Genomic DNA, 25,931 nt, shown 5'->3' on the forward strand with positions numbered 1-25,931 from the left:
GACGAAACGCCCGACAAACTAGATTCCACAGCTAGCCGCTATCCATCATTGCTTATAAAAGCTTATGAATTAAAGAAATATCGAGGCATACTCACAGTATGCACATATGCTACAAACAGACAGATCAATTCCAATTAAAAACCTCTATGGTAAAATACAAGCAAAACAATACTAAGTGAGTATTACTATCATCCTGAAAAATAAGTATACATATTAAGTGGTTTTCACATCTCCAACTATGCTCAACAGATATTGTAACAAAATGTCAGAAATAGAATTTCAAAGAAAAATACACCTATCGTTTTACTTCTTAAGCTCAATCAATCCACAATGCTCTCAGTGTTATAGTAAACCAATGACCTTCCATCATAAAATCATAATGCAACTCTCAATAACCACAACTAGATCGATTTATCATTGCAACTACACCTTCACAATAAACACTCTGAAGAGATGACAACCATCTATCTTGAAATCTAATCAATACCTTATGATAATAATAATAATGATAATCTACTTTCGATCAAGTACCTTGTATTCGTTGTATGAACACTTCGGATCTGATTGACTGATATACTCTAGTTGAAATTTCCTATCGATTGTGTTAAAGAGAATAAACGTTTCTCATTTTGTGTTTGTTTTCTTTCGAAATACCTCCCAGTAACAAGTTGATTTAAACAAAGAAAATAATGAAGAAATTCATTATTCAGTTGATGAGAATAGTGTATAATGGTGTACAAATAAGTAAGATCAAATGACAATAGAATGAGTAATGAATAGTCAATGATTCGGTTGTTTGATTGACATTAGGTTCCATTGAATATCTTCTTAACATTTGGTCTCAATAAGACCATTATGCAGATAGAAAATCGTCACCTTCAAATTTACGTATTCTCATAATTGACAATATCAAGTAGAGCGCTTGAATAATCCCGAATGTGAAACATAGATACATGATGATATTTAGATAAGTTTGTGTATATTCAATTATCGCTGATACACATCCCTTTGATGAAATGATGAGAAAAAGTGAATAAGGAATTACAATGAAGTGTTTATCATTCATTCAATAAATCTACATGGATAATTGAAATGTGAAGCGTAGTGAAAGTGATTAGACTGTGATGTTGTTGTGAATGAGAATAAGACTGAGAACAATGCAGAACTGTCTTGTCACAGACAACAGTCTATTGTTGTGTCGGTAGAGCAGTTCGGTGAGTTTGAGTTAATGGTTTTGATTTTACCACTAGTCACTCACTGATATGATTGAGTTATAGTGTGCTGATGAGAGGAACAGAAGTGTCAGTAATGAAAACAACTTCAATGGATTTAATGTCACCTAATCTTCAAATGTGGAACTCTTTTAAATATTCATGTGTGTCAACGAAAACCACGTAATCAAGATGATTGTATTTGCCTAAATGAATAGCATTATTCGATGAATCCTATATTGGAAATCACTTAGCAACATGTTAACAAATGTTCTTAAAACGCGGTTGAAATTCTACTCAATAAATAAAATTATTCCACATGACAGTTGACTCAACATGTTCCTAGTGAGTGAGCTGAACATTCAGTATTTGGTTGTAAACTGTAAGTTATTACGAAAATGAATATTCTATGCGGATTGTTAAAGTGATGAAATCAGGTAATTTAATTGGTTAAAAATTTGCAAAAATATTGACTTACTTTAGGATATGCGAATTTGTCGTATTTACATGAAGTAGGTAAGTGTGATGTCTGACCATGATTTGTATATGGATAGTCTTTGTACGATGACGCTCCACAGCAATAAAACTAGAGACAAGAGATCATCAGAATTTTGCATTTGTATATAACTTACAGTCTTTTGTAAATGATCAAACCCCATTTGATAATCAACTCGTTTACCATATTCTTTAACAGTAGAACTCAGCGAGCTATTAACTAAATTAAGGAACTATAATGATATGAAGATCAGTGTGTCACGATATATTAGGTTCAAATAATATCAAACAAACCCTGTCTTCCGTTAAAGCTACTTTAAATGCCATTCCGATCCACACACAAGTCACGATAAACAAAACGAAAATGTTCTGAACAGAGGTATGAGTGAAATACACTTGTCCATATTGAACATATCACTTACCATATATATGATCACTTTCTGTTTCTTCGAGTGTCCATAAATGCCAACAAATGATCCTAGTACACCGAGACCACCTGAGATACTGACAACCAGGAAGATCTCTGGTTTCGCATTTTGTAGTATATTTCTGAATTGATTTAATGTGATTTGTGGTTGAATTCCGAGTGTTAACAGAACAACACCGAATACCTGGATTGTATAAGTAAGATGAAATGAATAACCATATGGGGAGAACACATGTAATGATACTTACTACAAAACTACAATTGCACAGGATGAATATTTTAGTCCAAGATTCACTTGACAATAACATTTCAATATTGTTCACTGAGATGATGATATTGTGTATGCTGTATGTACTGGTAATAAATGTGAGTCAATGTATCTTTCACTTTCAATGTGAATTTTCACAGAATATCAAGTGAAATAGTAAAATTAATTGGGATTCATCTGAATTAATTTATTCATTGTACTGTGCATTTCTAATAGAAATTCATGCACAACACAAAGTTAACTTACTTAATTCAGAAGCACTAATGAATCACATCATCAACATTATCATTGTCACTATGGTTCGGCTTCATTTTATTATCAAATTCAAAAGTATACAACTTGTCATTATAAGTAGTTAAAATTTGGTTTGATGTATGTTTATGCATTTGTTAGTGGTAATTGTGATGTAGTGAACGAGAACACAAGTGTATTTGAGAAGAAAATTACAGACTATCTTTTGAAAATATCTGATAACCATTACGTATATACTGCATTTGCAAAATGTCAATTCATCGTCTCAAACTTGACTGTTCCTTCTGCAAATGTCAATCAATCGTCTCAGAATTCATTGTGCTTCTGGTTCCACACTAATCAGTCTCTGTTTGCACCCTCTTCTGTTTGATCTTCTCAACCTCCTGTTTCAGGTATTTCACTTTCGATTGATAATACATGCTACTCACATCTGTCAACATCACTAGCTCACACGTGTTATAGTCACACTTACATTCACATAATCAGGTCATGGTCATACAGAGATGACATGGACATTATGAGTGGTTGCATACTCAGTATGTCCAACAGTATTTCCTCAGTTATGACAGGTAACTGTTCATTCGAAATCATGAGGACATACTTCAAAATGATAAAGACAGTCGATTGACCAAAATAACGTTGAAGAACACAAGCTGTGAATGTACGTAACAATTATTTTGAATATCTGTAATTGTGGTCGTTCAGTTAAGTGAGAGTAAACAGGATGAGATTCATGGGGACTAAGTGTATTTCATGAACGATGATCAATGTAATATAGAAATACTGAGAAAGGCAAATTCAATATCGACTTAATCAGCGTATTATAGTGCATATCAATGATTGTGGAGATTAAATGAAATAATGAAATATGTGAATAATGCTATACGTATTCACAGTAATATTTGCACTAACCATCTCTACAATCCCCTCAAACGGTTACGTAAACTAATGAAGGTTTTATTATCAATCCAAATAACGCATACAATTTCGTTATTGCAAGAACACCGTGTTTGAATGAATAACTACGGAACATATTCACAACTAATCCTCCAAGTATCTGTGGAAGCCAAGTCCTGAGAAATACTGAACATATTATGTAAGATAAAATTTAGTACACATAGTTCCCCTTATCATTTTGAAAAGAGCAAGAACAAACATTCTAGCAGAATAGCATGAATTCATTTGATTTCGTTGGTTCTCGTCAGCTGCTCATAACCTGTGATATTTAAAATCATAATTGCATAATGGGTTTAAATTACTTACATAAAAGTTTGATTGGAAGTTATATTGAAGACATATTTGTATAGTATAGTAATGATGTAAATAAATTTAATAGACTGAATATTATAAATATATACCTTATGTGATGAAAGAACATTGTGACGACAGTTCAAACGGCTAGAAACAAGTAAACCTTGATAGGAATAAAATGAGTAGAGTTCAGTTGATAAAATAAGATAGTTGGAATAAAACTCAATGGTGTAATAAATGCAAGAAAGAGTTTAAAGAAAAGAAAAAAATATTAAGATACAACGAAGGAATATAAATCACCAAGGCAAGGAAAGATTAATAACCATCTCCTTTTGAACACATAAATTAGGATTCTGGCGTCTGATAGCAACTGCCTCAGCGAAATTCAGAAGACTGGAGTTTGGCTGCTTACTAATCACCTTGAATGATTGCAGGGTATCGACTTGATGTCCTGTATCAAGAAGATGTTTGGTGATTGCACTATTTAGAATCTTTCTTTCTCTTGTTCTGAGGCTTTTTGGAACATGTTCGAAAAAAATCTGAGATATGCCCTCCTTTCTGTTCGGCCAATATAGCTGCTTTGACAGGTACACGTAAATTCATAAATACAATTGGCGGTAACATGAAAAGGATGCTCATCAACCTTTGATTGAGTTATTGAGCATGTTGTTTTATACAGAATTTGAAGTTTGGCCGCCAGATAAGTTCTGGCTAGCGCAGTATTCAGTCTCTGTTGATTGTGTTTGCAACCTCATCACCTTTGAAGTTAAGACTTATAGTTATTGGTTTTTACTTACAGTAAAGATGATGAAAATGAAGTAATATTGAGTGTTAAACGTTTGATCGGATTCAAAGACAGCCTTGTTGACAGTTTACTGAGGGAAGTATGAACCGTCCTTTGAAAAATATATCAAGAATAAAGTGGTCGATCGAAGAAAAATGTTAAGGTGATTTCATTCTCAATGGTTGTAGATGATTTTGTTTGATTCCTTTTTGATAACTCGGATAATGATACGACTGAAGCTATAGAGAGAAGCATTAAAGTGTTTTAAAGATCTTCAGGAGAGGAATTGAATTAATAATCAAACATATGATGACTCGAGATCTCGAGGGTCCGGATTAACGTATTTAAATGGACTACCATAACTACACAAACCTGAGTCTTCTGTCAGAAATATCTTATTAACGATCAATTATCCATCTCTCAAACTCGTAGGATGTTTAGTGGATCAATTAGAACCCACTCGGTTTAAATCATGTGTTCATAGTTTGAAAGACGCTTCCAAGTTTACTCAGATACTAGAGAATTTTAACAGCTTTGATCGTTTCATGGTATTATCTGATATATCATCGCTATTACAGCAACCACTTAAAAGAAACAATACAAATTGTCACCATTCTGAAATACTTCCGTTACCGAAAGGCCAATTCAAGGAACTTCCACTGTTATGCACCATAGACGTTCAGTTTCAACTCAACAATATCGTATAGAGTCAGTTTGATGGAGTAGTCATAGGCGGTCTACTGAGTCGGATCCTAATAGTTATCTCCGTGGCAAACATAGAACAAACAGTAATGTGTATCCTCCTCAATATTCTGTCTCTACATGTTCATCTAATTTATTTAGGACATTTGCCGATATAAAGTATATGAACTTATTTTGTTTTACTGATCAATACTATCGGCCTATGCTCCATTGGGAGTAACAGGCGTAAGTAAACAAGCAAGTAAGATCAAAACTATGGTTATCAGTTGTAAACAGCCGAGTGGAATCCACGAAATAACTGAATTCATGTTGTTCTGCTACGATGTTTGTTCTATATGTAATCAAGCTTATAAATGGTAGAAACTGTGTGAAAATTTTCAAAGTTGTATGAATGAAAATAAAAACTAAAACTTTTATTGCGTATTTGATAAGCGTAACAATGTTTATTGGGAATTAGTAATAAACGAGCAAAATAACTAAGATCATAAATTAACAAATTTAAGTTGTAGTTGCTAAGTGTGTGAAAAGTAACAGAAGTTCTATAAAGGTTGTTAATTGTTAGAACGCGTTTGTCCAACATCAGTTTAGAAAAAAAAAGATTATAGAAAAACCATGGAAATAAAAATATAACCTTAAGGATAAAGGTTAAGCGACTGGGAGAGACGGCTTTGGAAGACCAGAAGGTACAGTGATTGTAGAGAAAAAAAAGGGAGAGAAATTGTACGGATAATTTTGACTTATCTAAGCCAGATCTGAAGGTTTCAGTTATTTGAGGAAGAGGAGATTCTGATGCACCTGGAAAATTTTTACTAACTTTGGGTGGGGGTGGATTACAGACATAAATATTCATAAAGTCGTCCATTATTAAGTTTCTAATTGGCCCTTTGTTGTTTTATAACCATACAGTTTATTGCTTATGCATTATCTTGGACTAAAATTGTGTGAAATATCCTATGTAATCAGTTGGTTGACATTAAATGGACGGCAATTATGGTTCCCTACCACCCATTTCTTTGAAGTTGTAGAGTGTGAAAAAAATGTAGGGATAGGTGATTGGTGTACTTGTTTTGCGAGTGTGTGCTGGAGTGATAGTGAACAAAAAGTTTGTCACCTTTAATCATTTTGTAATTGGTCGTAAACTGTTCATCCTTATAATCTGATTAGTTGAAATCGAAATAGCATCAAGTGCTTTGATTGGATGTCAGAATGTACATTTTTACATTTGAAATTTAATGAGAATGAATAATTCTTGTAGTGTAATGTTAGTCTTGAAAAAATTTAGACTTTTGAAGAAAAAGACATCAAATTAATTGCACTACCGTGCAATCTTACTGTTAGTGAATGTGTATTCGGACAGTTCACTGCTCGTACGTTTAGTGATGAGTCGTAAGCACAAAACGTATGAAACATTGCTTCGCAAGGACAAAAAAACCAAGCAGCTGCATCACCAGTTTCATATGGAAACACTTACCCTCTTTATAACATTGCGAACAAGGTGGATGCGACACAAGATATGGTGAGCATTGGGATACACCTGCGTGATGGCAGCAGTTATTGCAGATGAATCATCTGTCACAATGCCTACCACCTGTCGACTGTTGGTTGACCGTTGGAAGAACGACAGGAATCGGGAAATCAAAGTCGATGTTTCGCGACTTACTAATCCAATACAAACGGGTATTGCCATAACATTCATATCAAGGGCAACGACCTGATATAAATAGATGTTCTCGTTATTCGTCTTGTATGTCCCGTTCAAACCAATAACATCAGAGAAACGATCCGTCAAAATCCTTTGATCACCAGTCGTGAAGAAGATGGATTACTAGGTTACTCAACATCAAACGTTTTAAATAATAAACCTGTAATACGTAACTTTCCTCAACACTTTCCCATTGGCAAGATGGATTACTAGTTACGCACCATCAACCCAACCCCAACTGCCAGGTGCCTGTCTTAGCTGTCCGCCAAATCAAGTTCAACAAATTAACCCACTTTATCAAATACTGATGTTTTATAACAATCCGACAAAACATAACTAACCAATTAAATCGAACTTTTAAAACTAGCCATTTCATTGGACGGAACACGGGATGAAAAATATTGTAATTTGGGGGTGGAAGAATTTTTATATTTGGGGTGGGGAGGATTTTAAAAAAAATACAAAAATTGCCGGTCGGATAATATTATTCGTACTTGTCGACGAAGTACATTTCAATCGTCATTATGGAGGAGAGTAACGTGCCAAGTACGAGCGCTGTTGTTTCTCACGTATCAGAAATGGAGGAAGTCTTTTTGACTACCTTGTTTCTGGTTGCGTTTCCATCGGTTGAAGCGGTTGACATTAAGTGACCGGCCTATATGATTCCTTACCACCCCTTTTAAAAAAATTGTGGGGTGTGAATGAAAAATTTAGGTATCGTTGATTGGTGGACTTGTTTTGCAAGTGTGTGCTCAAGTGATAATGAACAAACATTTTGTTACCTTTAATAATTTTGTGATTGATCGTAAACTGTTCATCTTTGTAATCTGATTAGTTGAAATCGAAATCGCATCTGGAGCTGTGATTGGATGTCAGAATTTTCATTTTTTACATTTGAAATTTAATGATAATGAATAATTTTTTTTGTGTAATCTTAGTCTTGAAAAAAATTTAGACTTTTGAAGAAAAAGACACCAACTTAATTGCATTACCGTGCAATCCTACTGTTAGTGAATGTGTATTGGGATCAATTTTTGGTTTTCCGATCAAGTATACCTTGAATTGAAGTCGTTAGTTATCTTAACACGAATAATTATATGTATCTCAGTAAAAGAAAGTTTTTTTGAAAAAGCAACTGAAAACCGGTTTGAATATTTGATAATAGTGATTACTGAATGAGGTCGGTAGTCAAATATTTAATACCAAATTAATAAACAAATTATCACCAAAGTGTGTGCATAGGTTTTATTGTAACACACGGTGTGTTAATGGGAAAAAGAAATCAACATATCAATAAATCATTATGATAACTTACTGGTTGCAAAATATGTATAATTCAGGTGAAGCAACCATAGACCATCATTTAATGAACTGACTTTGACAGTATATGAAAGTAGTAATAAATTTTCCGAAATAGACACTTAATATTTAGTAAACGATTATTTTGTAAATGGTCATTCATAATGAGAATTAGACAACGTTAGAGTTGAATGTGGTTAATTTGGAAATCCATTGAAACGGTTCATTATTTTCACTTGTAAATTATTTGTAGTTCTGTATTTTAAAATTAATTATTTGGTCGTAATAAAAATTAGTGTGTTTAATCAGTCATGTGTGAATATTGTTAACCGCCGTAATATGAAACCTGAACTATATCTAGACATAACGAATGTAACCATTTTTGACAAGCATTTGAAATATCAGTTTCATGAAGTGTAAATGAACAAGCCTACGTCGTCTGACTGACTCAACAAATATTTATCGACTTTAAACGTATAAATATGAGTAAGGTCAACTGTATCAATGAACATTTACAATGCTATTAGTATTATTTATTTTCCTTATTATTATTATTATTATTATTATTATTATTATTATGTCAATTGAAAAGATTCAATTCTTGTACTATGTATTTCATTGACACAAAATTTTTTGCAGTTTCAATTTTCCTATAATGCTTAGTCACTTATTGTGACTGAACACTTTACTGCAAATCATCCCGACCTTTAGTGAATGACCTTTTTAATTTGTAAATATATATATCGTTACAGATGTAAACGTTAACCATTGTTAACACATTGTCAAATTCATAAATGTCATGCCTTATTTTTGGACTTTATAAAATATTAAAATTATGGACTAATAACTGTATAGTGTGATGATGAAGTTAATGAAAACGATTGTTTGCTAAGTTATTTTTTATTTTTGAATATTTTAAGGGAATTTTTAACTGGTACAATGTGATTGTACCAGTAATAAATAGTTGAAGAGGTGTGCAAATGAATACGGTGATATAATCAGTAGTTATGAATAACAATGAAGGCTTAATTTACGATCAGAAGTACTTCTTACGTACGCATAGTTCTGGTACTTTTAATATAAAACCGGAATATGAAATTATTGCATTTTGTATTCATGAAACAGCTAATATTCTTATTTCTTTTTACACTTACTATATGACCTTTTATCACATGAATCATTTCAATGATGATGGTTTCAACTTGTTTTCTAATGTCATTATTTTATTCATAAGGAAGACAATTTTCTTCATTATGTTTACTTCTCTATGAGCTTTAATCACATTTATCTTCGTAATGATAATCACTAATAAATGTTCTCAGAAACTTATTGACCTAATGAGCAAATTAGAATTTTCACTATATTGCAATATTCTTATTAAAATTGACTAAAATGTACTATTATTAGATAGTTTACAAAAGTGTTACTAAAACATGAACAGTAATCACATTATTTTAAATAAAAAAATTACTAGATTAGTCTTCATTAGATGGCAAAATCTTGTCTAAGTTTTCTTAACCTTTATATCTAATAAACGTTAGAAACAAGTTTACGAATACATGAGCGATAATCGCTTTTCCATTATTAATCTCTAAGGGATATCTGAATTCATGAGACATTAATAAGTGCTTAATCACTTGACCTTTGCCGCGGGAAAGTAGTAGATAAAAAATAATGGAAATCAAATTGTGGGTGGCCCTCAAAAGGGCCTTCACTCGTTCTCGCGGTCGGACGTCGTCACTATTAGTTTGTAATGGCGCCACAGATAGGACAGTGCACTGCTCGTACGTTCGGCGATGGGTCGTAGGCACAGAAGGTATGAAACATTGCTTCACATCTACAGAAAACCCAACCAACCGCATCACCGGTTTCACACGGAGGCTGCGCAAGATTACAGATGTCGCAGAGTCGATTCTCGTCATCCTCTTCTTCATTTTCTATGTCCCGTTCAGTTAACTCTTCGGAGTTAATAGAAATTACTTCCTCCTCATCGTTACTGAGCGTTTCATCCAAATCAACAGTTCCTCGTTGCATGAACGGCACTGCTACGTTAGTCCAGGTTCTTGAAAGGGTGTACGAATGCTGTTCTCCATGCAAGTTTACTGATGTTCTTGGTAGTCTACCGTGAACTATGAAGTCATGAAGTGAACTGCATCACTATTACTGTGTGTGCAGTAAGCCAATATGTGACGGCATGGTAATCCGTTTTCAATGAAGAATGAACACGAGCACCAGCTAGTATCGACGTGTACGTAGTACGTCCCCGTGGCGTCCATAGCGGTGAATAAATCTTCCGACAATGCAGACTACGTTATAGGAATGCGAAGGTGTCGCTTCAGTAGTTGACAGGCAACTGGTGTCAGTCGTTCCCCCGACAATCCATTGAATATTTATGTAATCTTGCTTCCATCCAATATCCAGTACGAAGCAACACATTGAAAATGGATCTGAGAACCGGTGTTTTTCGATTAAGGTGATACATCTTCAAGACTCGGTGACTGGTCTCGACGAAGTTCGTATTGTTCAGTTCAAAGAGAGTGGATGGCGGTCGAAAAGCAGTGGACCATTTGTGTTTCCATGGTAGAAGGTGGTCTCTGACGTATCTGCCAAACGTCCCGTCCGACATTTCGATTAACGAAAGTACGTTGTTAAAACAACAAAATCATGTTATGTAGATTTTGATTTACCTTTCAACCGTTCGAGTGAGCATGAGGCGAAAGAACAGTTGTACAATTTCTGATCGCACCCTCTACAATAACGGTTACTGAGTTAATGTTAATGAACGAAACACTTACCCTCTTTATCACATTTCGAACAAGGTGTACGCGACACAGAATATGGTGTGCATCCGGATACACCTGCGTAATAGCAGCAGCAATTGCAGGTGAATCATCGGTCACAATGCCTACCAGCTGTCGACTGTTGGTACACCGTTGGAAAAAACGCAGGAAGGCAGAAACGAATGTTGACGTTTCGCGACTTAAAAAGGCAATGCACATGGGTATTGCCTTAAAATTCATATCCAGGGCAACGACTTGATATAAATGGACGTTCTCGTTATTCGTTTTGTACGTCCCGTCAAAACCAATTACGTCACAAAAGTGACCGGCCAAATTCACTTGCTCAGCAGTCATGAAGAAGAAATACGATAGACAGTTCTCATCGTCCAATTCGTATTCGCAAAGCCCACCCAAGGATGTTATGTGAGCTTTCAATTTCCCGTAATCACCTATAGTGTACATTATGAATTGGCAAATTCCGTACCAGGAAGGTTCGCGTGTGAGAACACTTTGTACCGCATATTACAGACATCTTGGTCGGTCAGACATTTCCCATAAGATTGGTAAGCAAAATTCTTTATGTGGAATGCAGCGGTACCGGAAATCAGCAGCGGTCTCACAGTTTCAAACTCCCCATCCGTTAACCTGCGCACCCATGAATTACCTTGGTACCTCAGGGAATTGCACTCGTGATTGTGATGTACATATCCACGTACAACAGTCCAATAGCCGTCTATAATCTTACAAAACATAAAGGCCGGACATTGGGTGTTCATAGAAGCCCTTCGTTAAAAAAATTATAAAACAGTTTACCAAATTACCTCCTCCGTCCAATACGTTGTGACGAACCGCGAGATTTTATACGCCCATTTCGCCAACACACAAATTTAATGTACGATTTTTGATCTCTGCCAATATGCGACTCTCTCACATAATGACTGTAAGTCGATCTTTCAAAATTTGTGATAGTGGTCTTTAACGCTTCAACCGATGGAAACGCAACCAGAAACAAGGTAGTCAAAAAGACTTCCTCCATTTCCGTTACGTGAGAAACACCAGCGCTTGTACTCAGCACGTTACCCTGCTCCATAATGACGATTGAAATTGTGCTTCGTCGACAAGTACTGATAATTTATAACAATTTTCAAGACATAACTAACCAATTAAATCTAATTTTTGAAACTAGCCATTTCATTGGACGAAACATGGGATGAAAAATATTGTAATTTGGGGGTGGAAAATTTTTTTTTAAAAAAAATGGCCGGTCGGACAATATTATTGGGTTGAAGCGTTAAAGACCGCTATCACAAATTTTGAAAGATCGACTTACAGTCATTATGTAGTGAGAGATTCGCATATTGGCAGAGATATAAAATCGTACATTAAATTTGTGTGTTGGCGAAATGGGCGTATAAGATCTAGCGGTTCGTCACAGCGTATTAGACGGAGAAGGTAATTAGGTAAATGGTTTAATAAATTTTTTAACGAAGGGCTTATATGAACAACCAATGTCCGGCCTTCATGTTTTGTAAGATTATCGACGGCTACTGGACTGTTGTACGTGGGAATGTGCATCACAATCACGAGTGCAATTCCCTGAGATACCAAGGTAATTCATGGGTGCGCAGGTTAACGGAGGCCTAGCTTGAAAATGTGCGACCGGTGTTAATATCTGGTACTGCTTCATTCCACATTAAGAATTATGCTTACCATTCTTATGGGAAACCACTGAATGATCAAGATATCTATAATATGCGGTACAAAGTGTTCTCACAGGCGAACATTTCTGGTAAGCCATTTGCCAATTTATAATGTAAACGAAAGGTGATTACGGGGAATTGAAAGCGCACATAACATCTTTGAGTGGGCTATGCGAATACGAATTACACGATGATAACTGTCTATCGTAATTTTTCTTCACGATTGGTGATCAAAGGATTTTGACGGATCGTTTCTCTGATGTTATTGGTTTGAACGGGACATACAAGACGAATAACGAGAACATCTATTTATATCAGGTCGTTGCCCTTGATATGAATTTTAAGTCGAGAGGTGGTAGGCATTGTGACAGATGATTCATCTGCAATAGCTGCTGCTATTACGCAGGTGTATCCGAATGCACACCATAATCTATGTCGCGTATACCTTGTTCGGAATGTGATAAAGAGGGTAAGTGTTTAGTTTATTAACATAAACTCAATAACCGTACGAGAGAGATGCTACTATACTCCGGTTATGAAGAGGAAAATGCTCCACACACTCAGAGAGTTGCACGAATGCTGTCCAAAGTAGCTAGAAAAGCACTTGTACGATGGGAATCTCACGGATCCAGAATCGTCAATGCATCATTCACCCATGATTATATCATATGGTGTGGAATAATTCACTTATTTTCTGATTATTCTCGCCAATAAAATACACTTGATCATTGTCAACGGTTACTTTTGCTTCACCATTGAGATTACAATATTCTATACTACTGTTATAACAAATTAAATCAACTGATTCATTTCATTTGAACACTCGTATACATGAGAATACTCATGTGAAATATAAAAATAGAAATCACTTCTCTACTTAGTAGTATATACACACATAGAAGTAAACGCAAATACATTCATCAAACAACAACAGTAAATGTTCCACCATCATTTGAATTGACATCATGGAAAACAAAACGATGAAAATAGCTGTAATATGCATGATTCCAGTTATAGAAAAACAAACATTACACACACATCACAACTATTTACTACATTGACGCATCTCAGTTAGAATGAAGATAATTAGTCGCATATTTTATGACAAATCACACATCATCTATCATAACATTTCAGTACTAAAATCGAATATCTGTCAACATTCTCTTATAGTCGATCCATTATCATCAAACTGACAAATATGAACTAAACATTCTCACAAAACAATTGGAAGCGCTTTTCATGCTATACAACTGTTTGCTTGTAGTAAGTGACGCTTCTGTATTCCTCTTGATTTGCCCACTTCATTCTTATCTATGTTATCAAGATATTTGATGGAGTTCGGCTTATCTATGGAATAAAATGGAATTAAATCAGAGAACGTATTGAAATAATAACGTGAAATTTTACACGGAGCAGTACCACTGTTCTCTCTCATGATTACCATAACAAGAAGTATTTCGATCTTCGCGATTTGGTCTGCACACGATCTATCCTTACAGAATCCTGCCTGTTGGTCTCGGAGGTGGGAGTCTACGGAGTCCTTCGTCCTGTTTAACAATACCCTATTAAATACTTTTCCCGGTATTGAGAGAAGAGTGATGACCCTATTGAAGGCATATAGGTTTCCAAATCTCTCACCATTTTCGTTCCTTCCTCCCAGTCCATGTCGTCCCATGATGTCTTCATATCCAGTGTTGTCCGTTCCAACCTTGGCATTGAAATCTCCCATCAGAATGGTCAAATCCTTTGTTGAGCACTTCTCGATGATTGACGTTTTGTGGTCAGAACAACATTCGAATTATGTGTTATCTCTCGTGACGTCTGCGTGTTGTTTCCTTTATGGAACGTTTGCTGACGGTCGGCAATCTTCGGCCTACTTTTACAACATACTTGAGCATGAACATATTTACCACATTAGAAATAAACTTTTTAAAATAGAAAGCATTGCCAGAATGACACTTACCGGATCGCCAACAAGACATTTTGGGTTTCATATGATTTGGGATTCCTTGAGAGTACCAATCCTTATTTCTGTTAAAAGATTTCCGCAGAACATTAACTTCCATATGTTCATTGTTCCTTCTTATTGGATTTGTGTCATGCTTCAAATTAACCATACTTTGAAATTCTTCAGATACTCATTGCAGACTGATATTAGGATCTTGTTCGATCTTCACTAAAATCCGTGTTCTGATATCTGCATCTACTACAGATTGTAACGCACAGACAAAAATGAGGCATTTAAACTGATATGAGGACATTTCCTGTAAACGAAACCACTCACATTCCCGGTTCCCGATGCTTGCGTACGTCATATAATCGTCCTGTGGTTTTTTTCACAAGCTGGAGGGATCGGTATCTAGTGTGAAAAACTGATGATCGTACACCAAACATACGTGTCAGGCAGTCTACTATTTCTCTGAAGATTATGTCGGTTAGCTTCTTTGGGAGGATACGATTACAGAACTTTTCATGTTCAGACACTCCGAGCTTGCGTAATAATAATCTGAGTTTCGAAACTTCGTCCCACTCTTTACACTCATTAATAAACAAATCCTCATGGCGTTTAAACCATGCCTCAGAAGTAATTTTACATTCTGGATCGAATCTAAATTAATTTATTGAATTCGCAATAGAATCCGGAGTCATAGTGAAATCAGATACATCGATCCTTGGTGATATTGACATACGTTTGAGCAATAATTCGATAACAGAATTTTTCTGTTGCAATAAAGTTTACAGATCATCCATTATATTGTTACAGAATCCACTTTAACTTAATATATAGGCGTAGATTCGTTTTACCAAAATCGCCAATGCTATAACGCTCGTATCTACTTCGTCTACAAGTATGGGACGTCAATTTAACTTAGACGAATATCTACACTAGATTCCCTCACAGTGTCTATTCTACAGGAATTCAACACAACTCAGACGATAAAGAACATGTGATTAGCCTGACTAGAACGTAAATAAATTTCTACACCGAAACTCGACACAATCCAAAAACAATGAACTATCAATCAATCAATCCATCAATCAATCAATAATAATAATAAGGATAGAGGAATATATAACTCATCTTTCAGATGAGTTGGCACAACTTCTTTGCATTGATTTTTACATACTGCATTATTGTTTTAATTCAGTTGTTATTTTAATTGTGATTTGTTTCCTTCCTGTTCTCTTTTTTTGAAACTTTTTCTGATAGACATTCCACTCCAATCGCTGCCACGTACTACTTATATCTGTCAGCCTCATTAACATACACCACACTTGTTCCCTCTTTAAACAGTCGCTCCTTCAGTCGTTCTTCTCATAGTGCACCTTTCCTCCTTGTCGCATTCTATGCCTTGTTCCTCATCGAAATGTGGATTCCGTCGACACTCTGAGCTATATAACTGTCCCCAACTCACAGACAATCTCAGTGCGATGTCCATCCTGCACTCAAACGTCTCGCGTCTTCTCTCTTCTCAACACTGAACATCACAAACAATATCATCTCACCAGATCACTCCACTAGACGTCTACTAACTGCAACAGACAACACCAACTTAATACTCATCTCTAGACCCAACAACGGAATCCACAGTACAGCACCATCTCCACCTCCTCTTTGACAGCGACACTAAATGTTAACAATAAAAACGATAATAATTTCGTCACAGTTCCTTCCAATGAGACGACAATAGAGAATTCACTATATTCATCACGGATCATTCTCACTCTATCAACCGGTAAATCTAATATATTTACACGGTTCAAAATATCAACATATGTGGAATCGTCATCATTGTAGTCTGAACAGAGAGAAATGAAGCTCAACTTATTCATCCTAATCAGTAGCGACTAATGTTCAGAAGATTTTTACATTTGTGAGCTCAGCGAATTCGAGATATTGAGATATTCAATAGTCGATATGTATTTATGATTTCTCGTGTTAAACAGGAGTTCACATACGGACTGAACATTCATGGAAGTGAATGTGTTTGTGACTGGGGCATTTTAACGCACAATCAAGATTATTCATTATTTGCTTGATTGGTTTGTGAAACATTTATTGTAAATTCACTGACGTATGGTAGGAATGTGTGTTCTCTTCAAGTTACAATCCATGTCAGTTATGGAAGTGTTGAACATTCAACTAGGCAATAAAACACAACATTCCATATTAATCGATCAATAATTAGTAATGAATTCCATAAACCAATTGCTTTGAATGTTATTGGTTGGTGGATTCAGTGCTATGCAATTTTCTTTGAGAAGGGAATTGGAACTGTGATATTTGTAGTACCAACTAGTTTACATAATTTTAGAGCCTTTCATTACACAATCCACACTGCATGGATTATGAGATATTTTGGCATTGCGGAAGCCAATTTTGAAATCTCATCATTGTTCATCAATTAGAGTGAATGATAACATCACTGATTTCTCACTGATTTACATAGAACCAAACGTGACAGGATGAATCGGTATTTCAGTAGTAAGATTCAATACATCTTGATAAAATGTAAAACTGTGATGAAATTTCCAAGTAACGATTTCGCTCAACCTTCATCTTTACCTCTACATTAAATAAATTCTTCACTAAACTAATGAATTATAGTTCTATGTTCAAAATGTAGATTGCACGCAGCTTAGGTAACCTCCACAATGTGCATGCATACATACATACAAATAGTAATTATTAGATGGTATTAGTTGGAATTTAGTTTTACCTTTTTGAATATTATAAACGGAATGCAGCTATAAGCCATAAAACATGAAAGGTTGGTTAAGCGAAGTCTTCTCTCTTTGTGGAATTCATTTTCAATGCTGTCACTATATCAAACAGAAGTTATTAATCAGTATTATTATCAGAGTGAACATCAACTCTGAGATGTAGGTACTTCCAGTTGACGAGTCCCAAATAGGATTAAACGCGCATCAAACTGCTAGCCATTATCAGTCTTTGCTTATAAAAGCTTATGAATTAAAGAAATATCGAGGCATACTCACAGTATGCACATATGCTACAAACAGACAGATCAATTCCAATTAAAAACCTCTATGGGAAAATACAAGCAAAACAATACTAAGTGAGTATTATTATAATCCTGTAAAATAAGTATACATATTAAGTGGTTTTCACATCTCCAACTATGCTCAACAGATATTGTAACAAAATGTCAGAAATAGAATTTCAAAGAAAAATACACCTATCGTTTTACTTCTAAAGCTCAATCAATCCACAATGCTCTCAGTATTATAGTAAACCAATGACCTTCCATCATAAAATCATAATGCAACTCTCAATAACCACAACTAGATCGATTTATCATTGCAACTACACCTTCACAATAAACACTCTGAAGAGATGACAACCATCTATCTTGAAATCTAATCAATACCTTATGATAATAATAATAATGATAATCTACTTTCGATCAAGTACCTTGTATTCGTTGTATGAACACTTCGGATCTGATTGACTGATATACTCTAGTTGAAATTTCCTATCGATTGTGTTAAAGAGAATAAACGTTTCTCATTTTGTGTTTGTTTTCTTTCGAAATACCTCCCAGTAACAAGTTGATTTAAACAAAGAAAATAATGAAGAAATTCATTATTCAGTTGATGAGAATAGTGTATAATGGTGTACAAATAAGTAAGATCAAATGACAATAGAATGAGTAATGAATAGTCAATGATTCGGTTGTTTGATTGACATTAGGTTCCATTGAATATCTTCTTAACATTTGGTCTCAATAAGACCATTATGCAGATAGAAAATCGTCACCTTCAAATTTACGTATTCTCATAATTGACAATATCAAGTAGAGCGCTTGAATAATCCCGAATGTGAAACATAGATACATGATGATATTTAGATAAGTTTGTGTATATTCAATTATCGCTGATACACATCCCTTTGATGAAATGATGAGAAAAAGTGAATAAGGAATTACAATGAAGTGTTTATCATTCATTCAATAAATCTACATGGATAATTGAAATGTGAAGCGTAGTGAAAGTGATTAGACTGTGATGTTGTTGTGAATGAGAATAAGACTGAGAACAATGCAGAACTGACAGCAATCTATTGTTGTGCCGGTAGAGCAGTTCAGTGAGTTTGAGTTAATGGTTTTGATTTTACCACTAGTCACTCACTGATATGATTGAGTTATAGTGTGCTGATGAGAGGAACAGAAGTGTCAGTAATGAAAACAACTTCAATGGATTTAATGTCACCTAATCTTCAAATGTGGAACTCTTTTAAATATTCATGTGTGTCAACGAAAACCACGTAATCAAGATGATTGTATTTGCCTAGATGAATAGCATTATTCGATGAATCCTATATTGGAAATCACTTAGCAACATGTTAACAAATGTTCTTAAAACGCGGTTGAAATTCTACTCAATAAATAAAATTATTCCACATGACAGTTGACTCAACATGTTCCTAGTGAGTGAGCTGAACATTCAGTATTTGGTTGTGAACCGTAAGTTAATACAAAAGTGAATATTCTATGCGGATTGTTAAAGTGATGAAATCAGGTAATTTAATTGGTTAAAAATTTGCAAAAATATTGACTTACTTTAGGATATGCGAATCTGTCGTATTTACATGAATCAGGTGTTAGTACTGACCTAGTATATTGTGGATGTCGATAATCATTCTCCGAGTTTGCTCCACAGCAGTAAAACTATAGAGAAGTCATCAGAATTTTGGATTTGATTATAAATTACACTTTTTTGTAATTCATCAAACTCCATGTGATAATCAACTCGTTTCTCATATTCTTTAACAGTAGAACTCAGCGAGCTATTAACTAAATTAAGGAACTATAATGATATGAAGATCAGTGTGTCACGATATATTAGGTTCAGTTTATATCAAACAAACCCTGTCTTCCGTTAAAGCTACTTTTGATGCCATACCGATCCACACACAAGTCACGATAAACAAAACGAAAATGTTCTGAACAGAGGTATGAGTGAAATACACTTGTCCATATTGAACATATCACTTACCAAATATATGATCACTTTCTGTTTCTTCGAGTGTCCATAAATGCCAACAAATGATCCTAGTACACCGAGACCACCTGAGATACTGACAACCAGGAAGATCTCTGGTTTCGCATTTTGTAGTATATTTCTGAATTGATTTAATGTGATTTGTGGTTGAATTCCGAGTGTTAACAGAACAACACCGAATACCTGGATTGTATAAGTAAGATGAAATGAATAACCATATGGGGAGAACACATGTAATGATACTTACTACAAAACTACAATTGCACAGGATGAATATTTTAGTCCAAGATTCACTTGACAATAACATTTCAATATTGTTCACTGAGATGATGATATTGTGTATGCTGTATGTACTGGTAATAAATGTGAGTCAATGTATCTTTCACTTTCAATGTGAATTTTCACAGAATATCAAGTGAAATAGTAAAATTAATTGGGATTCATCTGAATTAATTTATTCATTGTACTGTGCATTTCTAATAGAAATTCATGCACAACACAAAGTTAACTTACTTAATTCAGAAGCACTAATGAATCACATCATCAACATTATCATTGTCACTATGGTTCGGCTTCATTTTATTATCAAATTCAAAAGTATACAACTTGTCATTATAAGTAGTTAAAATTTGGTTTGATGTATGTTTATGCATTTGTTAGTGGTAATTGTGATGTAGTGAACGAGAACACAAGTGTATTTGAGAAGAAAATTACAGACTATCTTTTGAAAATATCTGATAACCATTACGTATATACTGCATTTGCAAAATGTCAATTCATCGTCTCAAACTTGACTGTTCCTTCTGCAAATGTCAATCAATCGTCTCAGAATTCATTGTGCTTCTGGTTCCACACTAATCAGTCTCTGTTTGCACCCTCTTCTGTTTGATCTTCTCAACCTCCTGTTTCAGGTATTTCACTTTCGATTGATAATACACGCTACTCACATCTGTCAACATCACTAGCTCACACGTGTTATAGTCACACTTACATTCACATAATCAGGTCATGGTCATACAGAGATGACATGGACATTATGAGTGGTTGCATACTCAGTATGTCCAACAGTATTTCCTCAGTTATGACAGGTAACTGTTCATTCGAAATCATGAGGACATACTTCAAAATGATAAAGACAGATGATTGACCAAAATAACGTTGAAGAACACGAGCTGTGAATGTACGTAACAATTATTTTGGATATCTGTAATTGTGGCAGTTCAGTTAAGTGAGAGTAAACAGGATGAGATTCATGGGGACTAAGTGTATTTCATGAAGGATGATCAATGTAATTGATGTGTGGTTGATAATGATTGGTTATCTGCTTAGTCAAAAATGCAGACAGTCTGACATGTGTCAGATGAGTTATATATTCCCCTATCCTTATTATTATAGATTGATTGATTGATTGTTCACTGTTGTTGGATTGTGTCGGGTTTCGGTGTGGAAATGTATTTAGTTTCTAGTCAGGCTAATCACATGTTCTTTATCGTCTGAGTTGTGTTGAAGTCCTGTAGAATAGACACTGTGAGGGAATCTAGTGTAGATATTCGTCTAAGTTAAATTGACGTCCCATACTTGTAGACGAAGTAGACACGAGCGTTATAACATTGGCGACGTGTTTAAAAACCTTCGCCTGTAGCTCTTCTAGAGTTACTGCCGGTCCCAAGCCCGGGTAAAGGAGGAGGTTTGGGAATGCGGTTAGCGTCATCATTCCGTAGAAAACTAACTCGCTACAAAAACACTTACCAGAAAAAATAATTCAAACCATTTTAACTCTGCCCTGAGAGTTAGAAGGTCTTCTTTTAGAAGAATTATGACGCTTCATGGTGAAAGCTGAGTTCCTTCGGAAGCCACGGGGCCGATTCCCCTTCTAACAACGACATTGGAGATCAATTCTACGAACGGCTGCAGTCAATCATTGAGAAATACCCAAGAAAGTACCTCACCATTCTGATGGGAGATCTAAATGCCAAGGTCGGAATAGACAACACCGGATATGAAGATATCATGGGACGACATGGACTGGGTGAGAGAAACGAGAATGGAGAAAGATTTGCAAATCTATGTGCATTCAACAAATTGATCATAGGGGGCACTATATTTCAACACAAGCGTATACACAAGGCTACATGGATCTCACCGGACCACACTACAGAGAACCAGATAGATCATATTTGCATCAATAAAAAATTCCGAAGGACAATGGTCAATTTAATACTGAAGCTAAAGAAGAACTGGACAATCAGCACTACAAAGGTTCAAGACAGCCTTCCTTAGAGATACTGACAAACTCAATGAATTAAAGATAGCTCTCAACAACAGGTTCCAAGCCTTACAGGATCTACTGAAGGAAGAAGAAACTACTATAGAGGACAACTCGGAAAGTATCAATGAAGCATTAACTTCAACGTGTCAAGTGGTTGTTCTGGGCCTCAAAAAGAAGCATCATAAGGAATGGATCTCTATAGAAACACTGGACAAGATCAAAGAAAGGAAGAACAAGAAGACAGCAATTAACAACAGCCGAACACGAGCAGAGAAAGTCCAAGCACAAGCTGAATACATAGAAGCAAACAAGCAAGTGAAGGAAAGCATTAGAGCTGACAAGAAGAAATACGTGGAAGAACTAGCGACGACGGCGGAAAAAGCTGGAAGAGAAGGAAATATGAAACAACTTTACGATACAACGAAGAAACTATCAGGAAAATACAGTAAACCAGAGATACCGGTCAAGGACAAAGAAGGCAGGCCAATCACTGAAATTCAACAACAGCGGAACAGATGGGTAGAATACTTCGAGGAACTCCTGAATAGGCCGGCTCCAATGAATCCACCGGACATCGAAGCGGCACACACAGATCTTCCCATAGACGTCAACCCACCGACGAAGGAAGAAATCAGAATGGCCGTCAGACAAATCAAGAACGGGAAAGCAGAAGGACCCGACAATATACCAGCTGAAGCACTAAAGTCAGACATCGAAGCAACTACAAACATGCCTTACCTTCTATTCAAAAAGATTTGGGAGGAGGAACAAGTGCTGATGGACTGGAAAGAAGGACACTTCGTCAAGATTCCAAAGAAAGGATATCTGAGCAAATGTGAAAACTACAGAGGCATTACACTGCTATCAATACCAGGGAAGGTCTTCGACAGAGTGTTGCTGAACCGGATGAAAGATGCAGTAGACGCCCAACTTCGAGATCAACAAGCTGGATTCCATAAGGATCAATCATGCACAGACCAAATTGCAACACTACGGATCATCGTCGAACAATCAGTTGAGTGGAACTCATCACTATACATCAACTTCATTGATTATGAAAAGGCATTTGACAGTGTGGATAGGAGGACATTATGAAAAGTTCTTCGACACTACGGAGTTCCTGAGAAGATTGTCAATATTATCCGGAACTCATACGACGGACTACAGTGCAAGGTCGTGCATTGAGGACAGCTGACAGATGCATTCCAAGTAAGGACCGAAGTCAGATAAGGCTGTCTACTCTCTCCCTTCCTCTTTCTTCTGGTGGTCGACTGGATTATGAAGACTTCTACATCTGAAGGAAAACACGGCATACAATGGACAGCTCAAAATCAATTAGACGATTTGGACTTCGCAGATGACCTAGCCCTCCTATCGCATACACACGAAGAGATGCAGACAAAGACAGCCAGTGTAGCAGCAGTCTCTGCATCAGTAGGCCTCAGCATACACAAAGGGAAAACCAAGGTCCTCAAATTCACAGCGGAGAACAGCAATCCCAATCACTCTTGATGGCGAAACTCTGGAAGATGTAGAATCCTTCACATACCTGCAAAACATCATCGATGAACAAGGAGGTTCAGATGCAGACGTAAATGAAAGGATCGGCAAAGCAAGGGTCGCATTCCTACAATTGAAGAACATATGGAACTCAAAACAACTTTCAACCAATATCAAAGTGAGAATCTTCAATACCAACGTCAAGGCAGTTCTACTGTATGGAGATGAAACTTGGTGAACTACAACAACCATCATCAAGAAGGTACAAGTATTTATAAATAGTTGTCTACACAACATACTCAACATCCATTGACCGGATATCATCAGTAACAGCCTACTGTGGGAGAGAACAAACCAGCTTCCAGCTGAAGAGGAAATTAGGAAAAGACAATGGAAACGGATAGGACATACATTGTGGAGATCGTCAAACTGCATCACGGAGCAAGCCCTAACTTGTAATGCTGAAGGGAAACGGAAAAGAGGAAGGCCTAAGAACACATTACGTCGGATATTAGAAGCAGATATGAAAAGGATGAATAGGAACTGGAAGGAACTGAAAAGGATTGGGAAGGACAGGGTTGGATGGAGAATGCTGGTGAGCGGCCTATGATCCTTCACGAGGAGTAACAGGCGTAAGTAAGTAAGTAACGTGTTTAAAACGGATCTACGCCTATATATTAAGTTAAAGTGGATTCTGTAACAATATAATGGATGATCTGTAAACTTTATTGCAACAGAAAAATTCTGTTATCGAATTATTGCTCAAACGTATGTCAATATCACCAAGGATCGATGTATCTGATTTCACTATGACTCCGGATTCTATTGCGAATTCAATAAATTAATTTAGATTCGATCCAGAATGTAAAATTACTTCTGAGGCATGGTTTAAACGCCATGAGGATTTGTTTATTAATGAGTGTAAAGAGTGGGACGAAGTTTCGAAACTCAGATTATTATTACGCAAGCTCGGAGTGTCTGAACATGAAAAGTTCTGTAATCGTATCCTCCCAAAGAAGCTAACCGACATAATCTTCAGAGAAATAGTAGACTGCCTGACACGTATGTTTGGTGTACGATCATCAGTTTTTCACACTAGATACCGATCCCTCCAGCTTGTGAAAAAAACCACAGGACGATTATATGACGTACGCAAGCATCGGGAACCGGGAATGTGAGTGGTTTCGTTTACAGGAAATGTCCTCATATCAGTTTAAATGCCTCATTTTTGTCTGTGCGTTACAATCTGTAGTAGATGCAGATATCAGAACACGGATTTTAGTGAAGATCGAACAAGATCCTAATATCAGTCTGCAATGAGTATCTGAAGAATTTCAAAGTATGGTTAATTTGAAGCATGACACAAATCCAATAAGAAGGAACAATGAACATATGGAAGTTAATGTTCTGCGGAAATCTTTTAACAGAAATAAGGATTGGTACTCTCAAGGAATCCCAAATCATATGAAACCCAAAATGTCTTGTTGGCGATCCGGTAAGTGTCATTCTGGCAATGCTTTCTATTTTAAAAAGTTTATTTCTAATGTGGTAAATATGTTCATGCTCAAGTATGTTGTAAAAGTAGGCCGAAGATTGCCGACCGTCAGCAAACGTTCCATAAAGGAAACAACACGCAGACGTCACGAGAGATAACACATAATTCGAATGTTGTTCTGACCACAAAACGTCAATCATCGAGAAGTGCTCAACAAAGGATTTGACCATTCTGATGGGAGATTTCAATGCCAAGGTTGGAACGGACAACACTGGATATGAAGACATCATGGGACGACATGGACTGGGAGGAAGGAACGAAAATGGTGAGAGATTTGGAAACCTATATGCCTTCAATAGGGTCATCACTCTTCTCTCAATACCGGGAAAAGTATTTAATAGGGTATTATTAAACAGAATGAAGGACTCCGTAGACTCCCACCTCCGAGACCAACAGGCATGATTCTGTAAGGATAGATCGTGTACAGACCAAATCGCAACTCTGCAGATCATTGTGGAACAATTAATTGAATGGAATTCATAACTCTACATCAACTTTATTGACTACGAATAAGCATTTGATAGCATGGACAGAACAACACTATGGAAGCTTCTTCGATTCTACGGCGTGCCTCAGAAGATAGGTAATATCATACGGAATTCCTATGATAGATTAAACTGTAAAATTGTGCATGGAGGACTATGACAGACTCGTTCGTGGTAAAGACCAGTGTCAAGCAATTTTGTTTACACTTTCTATTTCTCCTG

General features: G+C 35.9%; 1 protein-coding gene across 2 annotated transcripts; it reads right to left on the reverse strand.

The window, feature by feature from the left end:
* Nucleotides 1-687: 687 nt before the first annotated feature.
* Nucleotides 688-21,115, reverse strand: MS3_00002415 (uncharacterized protein). Of its 2 annotated transcripts, XM_051209991.1 has the most exons (7): nt 20,414-21,115; nt 20,148-20,376; nt 19,895-20,083; nt 19,767-19,841; nt 19,610-19,705; nt 19,459-19,566; nt 16,094-18,786 (listed from the first exon to the last, which is right to left on the reverse strand). In XM_051209991.1, exons 2-7 carry the CDS (start codon nt 20,205-20,207, stop codon nt 18,634-18,636), a joined length of 681 nt encoding a protein of 226 aa, XP_051075478.1. In that variant the 5' UTR covers nt 20,208-20,376; nt 20,414-21,115; the 3' UTR covers nt 16,094-18,633. The 2 variants fall into 2 exon arrangements, with proteins under 2 accessions (XP_051075477.1, XP_051075478.1); XM_051209992.1 differs by lacking the exons at nt 16,094-18,786; nt 19,459-19,566; nt 19,610-19,705; nt 20,414-21,115 and adding exons at nt 688-1,006; nt 1,690-1,797; nt 1,844-1,939.
* Nucleotides 21,116-25,931: the final 4,816 nt, after the last annotated feature.

Source organism: Schistosoma haematobium, chromosome 1 (genome assembly GCF_000699445.3).
Source record: "Schistosoma haematobium chromosome 1, whole genome shotgun sequence".
NCBI lineage: Eukaryota > Metazoa > Platyhelminthes > Trematoda > Strigeidida > Schistosomatidae > Schistosoma > Schistosoma haematobium.

Bases quoted from the DNA above. Each gene is read 5' to 3' on its own strand.
- MS3_00002415 (XM_051209992.1), bottom strand. From the start codon at position 20,207: ATGTTATTGTCAAGTGAATCTTGGACTAAAATATTCATCCTGTGCAAT. The intron at 20,084-20,147 runs GTAAGTATCATT...TATACAATCCAG, and splicing joins TGTGCAATTGTAGTTTTGTA to GTATTCGGTGTTGTTCTGTT. The intron at 1,007-1,689 runs GTAAGTCAATAT...ATTTCATCAAAG, and splicing joins ACAAATTCGCATATCCTAAA to GGATGTGTATCAGCGATAAT.